The sequence below is a fragment of the Lipotes vexillifer genome, unplaced genomic scaffold, assembly GCF_000442215.2.
Source record: "Lipotes vexillifer unplaced genomic scaffold, Lipotes_vexillifer_v1.1 scaffold164, whole genome shotgun sequence".
Taxonomy (NCBI): Eukaryota; Metazoa; Chordata; class Mammalia; order Artiodactyla; family Lipotidae; genus Lipotes; species Lipotes vexillifer.
Window position 1 is genome coordinate 2,803,586 of NW_006789313.1, and position 9,537 is coordinate 2,813,122.

Genomic DNA, 9,537 nt, shown 5'->3' on the forward strand with positions numbered 1-9,537 from the left:
AAGAGTACCGAGGAAGGAGATCAAATCAGAACGCTGTTGACTGGGGGTGTAAATGAAACAAAGACATCCTGCATTCAGAGCGGAGGAGGGAAAGATGGAGATGGCCGGAGAGGCTGGTGTCTGCCTCTGGCCTTTCTCGTCAGATTTTGCAGGCTTTGCTGTCTCAGCTCTTTGTAGTATAGGGTTTTACATCTGAGTGGCTTTTTCAAAAGCCTTTCCTTTACAGAAGTAGATATTGGGGATTATGAATATTTCAGTTTCAGGGAAGAAATGCATGCCGCCACCACCTTCTCCCCCCGCCCCCCACCCCTCCGCGCGCTCCCATAGAAGGATGGTCAAAAGAGGGTTTGTATGGCCACTGCCTGCAGTCTCCGCCCTAATGTTCAGCAGCTGCAGAGGGAATTTGTGTGAATATTTGTTCTCTTGTTCTGCAGGCTTCTGGTTGCGTGGAAGCCAACATTCAGGACAGGTTGACTCCCCAGACTAGGTTTCTCCAGTCTCCTTCACCTGTTCTGTTTTCTCTCTCATTGCCCGTCGATTCCCCAAATTCGAACCTCCGGAACAGTAAGGCAATATTGCCAATATAATAATAGCAATCTGGGGGACTCTGTGTCTGGCATTGTTTTCAGTCCTCTTACATGTGCCCTGACACTTAACCTCAGAGTAACCCTATAAGACGGATGCTTTTCTCATCCCTTTTTGCAGAGAAGGAAGTTGAGGCATTTGCCCAAGTTCGCCCTGCTAGCATGTGGTGCAGCAAGCGTCCTTCATCTTCCTTCCCAGATTAGAGGGCAGGCCTGAGCTGTGTGTATTGATGCCCTTGTACCACTCCTAAGCTTTCTATGCTTCTTTACCATTTGTGTCTTCCAACTCCTTCCCCTGAGCCTTTTCTTCACCAGGACTAAAAAAGTCAAGATGTCGCTCTCTCTCCCTTTCTCAAAATTGAGGCAAATTTTTTTTGTTGTTTGTTTTTGTTTGTTTAAGGGAGGGAGGGAGTGGTGGGGTAGGCGTAATGCAGAGCTTCCAGGGAGCTGTAAGGACAATAAAAAATGAGTGAGAAGTGCCATTATAGTCTAGTCTTCACAAGAATGTGAGGACAGAGGGAATTGGCTATCTCAGACAGACTATTCTGTTTCTTTAATACCTTCTCACAGCTGATGTCCTGGCTAGGGTGGACACATAAGGCCTAAGCAAATCCTTAAGAATTTTTCATTGCAGTCCCTTCCTGGGCGGTCCCTGAATCACTCCCTGGAGTGATTACGTGATTGCATCATCACAATTGCCAGTTGTGGCCAATCGATATATGTTTGGTCTTTTTTCTGCAGGTTAAAAATGTTTGCCAGGATGGTTTCTACCATGCTGTCTGGCCTAGTGTTTTGGCTGACATTTGGATGGACTGCAACAGCTGCTTATAGCCCAAGAACCCCTGACCGGGTCTCAGAAACAGATATCCAGAGGCTGCTCCATGGTGTGATGGAGCAGCTGGGCATTGCCAGGCCACGGGTAGAGTATCCAGCTCACCAGGCCATGAACCTTGTGGGCCCACAGAGCATCGAAGGTATTTACTATGTTCTGCCAGTTTGCAGTTTCCATTAGCAGTAAAATAATTAATGCATATTAAAGAAACTCTGCTTCCTCCTGTTTTCCCTTTCTTCTTATACTACACAGTATATAGATACATACATACACATGAGAATATAAGTCCTGTGAGAGCAGGGACCTTATCTAATTCACAGCTGTAGCCCTAGCATCTAGCACAAAATCTGGTACATTAATATTTACTAAGTGAATGAAGGAGCATCTAGCGTTATCACTAAAAAAAGATTAGAACCCAGACCCCATGTCTTCTCCCAAACTGATCTTTGGGAAATTGTGTCCCCAGCTGGCTGCCTCTGAGCCACTGCCAGCCAGTATTTGTAAAAGATCTTCAAAATATAGGACCTAAAAGATCTGATTTGATTCTTAGGGATGATGTCAGATAAACCCAAGGGAGCCAAAAGAGGTACTGATGTTAAGAGTTTATGTCAATAACTTAAAAAAAATTTTTTTAAATACAACAGATGTTAATTTAACTGTTTTAGGGTGATAAGACCATTTCCCACCTGAATTCCTCTAAGTTTCTGGCAATATGATTGTAATACTTTTATTAGAAAGTGATACTTTTTTTGTTTAGTGATTTACTTATAGAGAGAATTGGAATCTCGCTCTTATGAGGTGGTGATGAGCAGCTCTTAAGAGCAGGTGCCTCATCTCCATGCCTTGCTTTGTATCCCTCTGATTCTGAATGCTCTCTTTCTCCACGGAGGTGGAGCCCTAAAGCAGTAGCATGGTTAATTTAGTCTGAACACAAAAGAGCACTTCAAGTGTTTGCCCACAGGAGTGGGTCCTAAGGAAAAACATGAATTCCTTCTCTGAGTTTTGTCAAAACACACACCCAGAAAATACTATTTCCTGTGCATTGATTTTGTATAATTTTGTCTGAGTCTATAATTTCCTAAAACAGCTATCTGCTTTGGGGGTCCTGGGAATGCCATGGATATTGTTGATATATGATTCTCATTTCTGTCTTGTTACCCATAGTTTTAAACCATTGAGTAAAACTACCTCTGTGGAGTTGTTGTCTATTTAGGCTGACATTTGATTTCAGGAATGGATTAACACAGATGATTTGAATCAGAAGCATGCAAATCTAGCACAGGGCTTGAGGCAGAACAAATCAGACAGAGCTTCACACCACCCCTTCTTGGGTGAATCTAAATCCTTTCCAGCATCTGCTGCCAACTCTGGCTTCAAGTACACCTACCCATTTCAGACCAGCTCTTTCAAGACAGTAAATATCTGCTCTTTTAACCAGTAAAAGTGCTTGATTAGTCACCCAGCTGTTGTCGTGGAGATGGCTTTCTAGGTTTCCATTAATACTGGAGGCCTGATCATCTGTGTGGAAAAGAAACAGCAACTCCCTGGGCATCAACAGCCTATGTGTATCCAGAGCCTCCTTTCCTTTACTCAGTAGCCGGCTCTGTGCTGGCCACCATGCAGGAGACTGAGGCAGCTCTGCCCTAAAAGTTTCTCAGTCTGGGGGGTGGGAGCTGGGAGAAGTTATTACAGTGCATCATGGCCAGTGTTTTGATAGATGGACAGGCAAGCTGCTGCCATGGAAGTAAAGAACACAGTAAGTTATTCTGCTTGGGAGTGGATGAGGGTGTCTGTAAGGAAATGCTGTTTTGAAGAAGCAACATTTGACCTGGGTTTTGAAGTTTGAATAGGAATTCATCAGGGAGTCAAGTGAAAAGGCATTGGAGGTGTGAAAGAGCATGGATTAGAACAATTCAGAATTAAAAACTCTTGCTTTCATTATTACCCTTGGGGTAATGTGATGTCATAGCCATGCTGGGTCTCCTCTAACAGTGTCTGTGGAAGGGATGAACATCGGCTTGTGTTTTGGTTTTCTATTACCACACATTTAGCAGCTTAACACAATACCCATTGATCAGCTCACAGTTTCCTTTGGTCAGGAGTCAGGCATGGGTTAGCTGCGCCCTCTGCTCAGTCTCATCGGGCTGAAATCACAGTTTTGACAGGAGATGCAGTCTTGGCTAGAGCTTGGGGTCCTTTTCCAAACTCATCTAGGTTGTTGGCAGAATTCAGTTTTTCGCTGTTGTGGGATCAAGGTCCCCTTTCTCTTGCTGGCTGTCAGCTGGGTCCCTTTCAGCTCTCAGAGGCCACTCTCAGGTTGGTTGTAAGCCACTGACCCTCTCACAACATGGCAGCTTACTTCCTCAAATCCGGAGGGAGAATATCCCTTTATTCTGCTAATCATAATACAATATAATTATAGGAGTGACTATCTCATTACTTTTGTCATTTATCAAGGGAGTGATAGCCCACAGGTCCTACCTACACTCAAAGGCAGAGGATTATGCAGGGCGTGTACACCGGTAGGTGGGAATCTTGGGAATCATCTTAGAATTCTGCCAGCTGGGTGCAAGCTAACAGGGAAACAAAATAAGAAGCCTGGGATTTTTCCCTGTCCTGGACTTTGGCATTTAATTTATTTGGTGGTCTAATATTTTCTCATGTGAGTGTAGGACTGTTTCAAATCATCCGTTTATTTGCATTGTCTCTGCTGACATTCATTCATGCTAATTCCCAGGGTATCTTCCATATCCCTTCAACATTTATTTTAGTATTTTGTTATGAAGGACCAAGTTAGAAAGTTTTTCTAATTTTTATAGAAAGAATACTATATATATATATATACATACATATATTCTGGTGTGAATTTTAATGCACATTTAACATAAACTGTTCCCAAAGATATCTGGATTTAACCGGCAGCTCCATCATTTATCAGTAACGTGACCTTGAGTGAATTATTTCTTGAAGCTTCCGTTTAGTTTGGGGGTAGGATTTAAATTTATTCACCTGCAAGCAGGTAATATTCCAGTTCAGAGAAACAAAAATAAAGTTTTAGCATACTCCAACTATTCTACCATGAAATCATTTCTAAATGAATCATCATTGTCATTTTAGGTGACAATTACTGGACTCTTCAATTCTTTGCATGCAGTGCTGTTCATTGAGTAGTAAGTGGCACATGGAAGACAATTTCCTCTTATTGTGTCTACTCTGGTTAATTAATTGTATAATCCTTAGATTAATCTCACTATTAAAGATGTATATAAGCTCTCAAACATAGCATTATAAACTCTCCTTTTAAAATAGGATGTAGTATCAGTGTAAATTACTGTTAGCTCACTGGGGTCATATATCCCACTAAAAAAATATTTCCTCCTTTGATCCCATATCCCTTCGAGTTACTCTACCATTTTTCTTCCACAGCAACCTTTCCACACATGCTAATGTACTTCCTCACCTCCCGTCCTCTCCTAGTCCACTGTAGTCCACTGTTCTCACCACTCATTTGTCAAGTCAACAAGCATTTTTTGAATGCCAGGCACTGTCTTAGGTACTGAAGAAATGAGCATGAACCTGAAAGATTGGCAGGACAGGGGAGATAGAGTCATTGCATAAAGAAATAAGTAAAATATGTAATAAGTCAAATGGTCTTAAGTGCTATAAAAATATAAAGCAGAAGAGGGGGATGGAGGAAACAAAATAGGGGCAGGAGACTCCTCACTGGGAAGACAGGCAAAAATAAGAGTTGCGAGTCAGCTGTGTGATCCATGACCTTCCAGATGGAGAGGGCTGCAAATGCGAAAGCCATAAGTTTAGAGCAAGGAGGCTAGTGTGGCTGTAGCCCAGGACTCAGGAGTGCAGGAAGAGATGAGACTGGGGTAAGGGCAGGAAGGGGAGGTGGGAGGTGGTGTGTGGGGACAGATCGTGTCATAGGGTCTTACAGTCCTACAGCGACTTTGGCTTTTCCTTTGAGCGTGTATCTGAAGCCACTGGAGACTTTGGACAGTAATGTGATCAGCCTTCCTTTGAAAAGGACCACTCCAACTGCTGTCTTGAAAATACTCTGTAGGGAGGGAGGACTGCAATGGGGGAGATGAGTTAGGAGACTAAGGTAACAATCCAGGTGAGGGGTATACTAGCATGGCAGCTAGAGAAGTGGCGAGGCATGGTCGGAGGATGGATATATTTGAAGTTGGAGCCAATAGGATTTGCCGGTGGGTTAGAGGTAGGAACTGAAAAACAGAGAGGAGCCAGGGGTGACGCCAGGATATTGGTATGATATCCTGGAAAGGAACTTTGTTTTTTTGGTTTCTTATTTTTGGCTGCGTTGGGTCTTCGTTGCTGTGCGCGGGCATTCTCTAGTTGCGGCGAGTGGGGGCTACTCTTCATTGCGGTGCGCGGGCTTCTCATTGCAGTGGCTTCTCTTGTTGTGGAGCATGGGCTCTAGGCACGTGGGCTTCAGTAGTTGTGGCACGTGAGCTCAGTAGTTGTGGCACACAGGCTCAGTAGTTGTGGCTCGCGGGCTCTAGAGAACAGGCTCAGTAGTTGTGTCACACGGGCTTAGTTGCTCCGCTGCATGTGGGATCTTCCCGGACTAGGGATTGAACCCGTGTCCCCTGCATTGGCAGGCAGATCCTTAACCACTGCACCACCAGGGAAGCCCTGCACGTGTTAATGTTGAGATGCTTTTTAGGCTGTGCTTGTGAAGGCCAACAACTTCCTTGCCCATTTCACCTGCACTCTGCCTTCATCCCTCCCAACCTCCCTGCAGCCCCACACCCACACCAGTGTCTTCCCTCCTCCAGGCTCTCACCTGTTCTTTCCACTCTGCGTATACCTGTCCTCCTCTGCAGGGCTCAGCTTCAAAGTCATCCGCTCAGAGAGGCCTACGCAGCTTCTCTGAGTGGCCCCCCCTTCTCTGCCACAGTGCCCTTTTGTTTTTTTTAAACTCTACAGCATTTAAAAAAATTATAATGAATGTTTGTTTCCTTGCTTATTTATTGTCTGTCTCCCCACTGGAACGGCAGTTCCATGAGGCAATATCTATTTTATTTACTGCTTTATACCCAGACACATAGTAGGCACTTGGTAAATATTTGAAGAATGAATGTATATTTGAATAAATATTTAAAAAATAAGTATCTGGCAGCAATAAGTATATAAATTCTATTAGACTTCTGGATCTTTTGAGACTCTATTCCTTTCAGTTCAAGGAAAATATTCCATTTCTGTTCTGTGTTTTAAAAAATCTACCTAGAGGTTTTTGCCAAGAACTCAGTGATAATGTGCTTGGCAAAAGGTCTGTTTACTTTGACTATGACTGATCACCAGGGTGCAAGGTTTGAACCTTCCATACAGGGGCCTATTGAGAAATGGGAAAGGCTTTTTGCAGTTATGGAATGAAACCAGCAGGGGGCCAACTAGACTTGAGGCAATAGATAGAGGATTCCTAAAACCTGGTACCCAGTCTCCTGGTTGTTAAGTCACCTGTTGTTAAGCCAGCCTTCTGGTTGACCTGCTCTAAGTGGTCCCTGGGGAGGAAGCATTTGCCCAGAACATCCTAAGAGGTTGGAGGTTATTTTTCACTTCTCCGTAGGTACCTTAAACATGACTTGGTAAGCAGCATCTTTCAAATGTGTAAATTCTTTTTTTCTTTTTCTGAAACTTCATAAATAAATGTATTCCTTTCATTACAATTGTAAAGATTTTTTATGATGTTATAAACATTGTGAGGATTAATCATACTTTGCCCCCAAATTAACTGATTTTACATAGCCTTGCATATAGTGTAGAGAAAATAATCATGGAGTTTAAAAATTTGTATGAGAAACATCTTCTAGCATGAGAATTGCTAACCATTAAGTAATTAATGGAGAGTTGTGGTTTGTGCTCATCTTCTGTCTGGGGAAAAAGAGAGACTATAGGGCTTCCCTGGTGGCACAGTGGTTGAGAGTCCGCCTGCCGATGCAGGGGACACGGGTTCGTGCCCCGGTCTGGGAAGATCCCACATGCCTCGGAGCGGCTGGGCCCGTGGGCCATGGCCGCTGAGCCTGCGCGTCCGGAGCCTGTGCTCCGCAACGGGAGAGGCCACAGCAGGGAGAGGTCCGTGTACCGCAAAAAAAAAAAAAAGAAAAAAAAGAGAGAGAGACTATATTATTAAAGGATGGCCATCAAATGTGTAAATTCTTAACCCAAAGCAAAACAAAAATACAAAGTAAAGACAAACAGGCACCAACTTGTTTTATAGAGAAGAAAACACACTTTGATGGTAAGGAAAAGCCAGGTTGAGTCTTTTTTTTTTTAATACATCTTTATTGGAGTATAATTGCTTTACAATGGTGTGTTAGTTTCTGCTTTATAACAAAGTGAATCAGCTATACATATACATATATCCCCATATCTCCTCCCTCTTGCGTCTCCCTCCCTCCCTCCCTACCCCACCCCTCTAGGTGGTCACGGGTTGAATCTTAACCATACTATTTATTAGCTGTGTGTGATCTCAGTGACTGTTCTGAAACCTGGTTTTCTCATAGTGGGGCTTCAGCCCGCTCTCACAAGTGGGTTCCGTTAGTAACTGAATGTAGGCCTGCCTCCTCTCACTTTGTGGATATCAGGAACACGCTTCCAGTCTTTAATGGCTTTCCCTGGTATTATTTTGGATGACTCACCCAGTTAGCAGTACAGTTCAGCTGTGTTTCAGTGCACCTTGTATCTCAGCAGTGCCCACCTCCCTCCAAGCTCAAAGTGGCTCATTGGTCCCTATGACATAGCTAAATGGCTACTGCTGTTATATTATCCCCAGAAACAAATAAATCCACCAGCTGTCCAAGGGATTGATTCAGAGAGCCATTAGCTATGGGCTAGAGATGCGTGGGAATCAGAAGTGGCTCTGCCAGCTGACACTAATGTTAGCTTTTGATGAATCCAACCAGAAAACGTGCTTCAGTCTTCAGAATAGCAGCCTTAGGTAAAAGAGGGTCTCCTCAATACCACTGGTTCATTTTCCCCACCATTCTAGACCACATGATAACTCCAGATACCAAGCCACTGGGAAATTTATAAATACTGGCACTTGATGGATCCTGATTAAATTTAAACCAGTATTGCCAAACCTAAAAATACCAAAATTCCTTTTTATAACACTAAATTTTGGGCTTCATCTTTCTTATTTTAAAATAAAGAGAACCAAGATTATTTTCTTAATAAATATCAGGGGGAGAGTCTTTGTAAGATAAGGTCTATTTGAAGGGGCAGATCCTAAGGAGTCTCTACTTGGCCAACCTTTGGCCTCGTAAAGGAGCCGCAGTGCCTCCACTTGGCCACAGGGTGGCAATAGTTGCTTCCCATTTAAAGGTTGAAGGGAAGAGTTGTTAACATTGGGCCTCTCAAAGTTTCAGGCTAGCCTCTCTCGGCATTTGGGGAAGGGGTGGGGCTGACTCTTGACCCAGGTAGCCTGACTAAAATCTCTTTCTAGGTTATCCTTATCCTGGGAGAGCCAATGAGAGCAATGGGCTTGAAGGGTTGTCTTTGAGTGGACCAGGGCCTCCAGTTTGACCCATGTCCTTTGGGGTTCCGTTGAGACCACCCTGAACTCAAATCCTTAAAATTTCCCTGGATGATTTCCAGTTTTTTGTCTTAGGCAATTGCATGGATAGTGATAAGAAATTGAAAAGGAATAGGAGGAGGTCTGCGTTTTTTTTCTGGTGGCGGGGGGAGGATAAGGAGATGAAAATGATGACTTTGTTGTGTTTAAGGTGCCCTGGGACATCCAGGTGCAGGTGTCCAGAGGGCACTCAGATGTATCTGACACAGGAGAGCTATCTGGGTAAAGGAAGGGGTTTGGGAGTCATCCCCATATTAGTGGCAGCTGATGCCATAGAAATGGATGAGATTACCTGGGTGAATATCAAGTGAGAAGAACAGGGGCTTCCCTGGTGGTGCAGTGGTTGAGAGTCCGCCTGCCGATGCAGGGGACACGGGTTCGTGCCCCGGTCCGGGAAGATCCCACATGCCGCGGAGCAGCTGGGCCCGTGAACCATGGCCGCTGAGCCTGCGCGTCCGGAGCCTGTGCTCTGCAACGGGAGAGGCCACAACAGTGAGAGGCCCGCGTACCGAAAA

General features: G+C 44.2%; 1 protein-coding gene across 2 annotated transcripts in view; it reads left to right on the forward strand.

Moving 5' to 3' along the window:
* Positions 1 to 9,537, forward strand: part of SCG5 (secretogranin V) — a 55,358-nt gene that overhangs the window by 298 nt on the left and 45,523 nt on the right. For both annotated transcript variants that reach the window (XM_007462512.1, XM_007462513.1), the window contains exon 2: positions 1,326 to 1,558. In XM_007462512.1, the coding sequence (XP_007462574.1) occupies positions 1,333 to 1,558 (226 nt within the window). In that variant the 5' untranslated portion in view covers positions 1,326 to 1,332. The remainder of the gene's footprint in view (positions 1 to 1,325; positions 1,559 to 9,537) is intronic.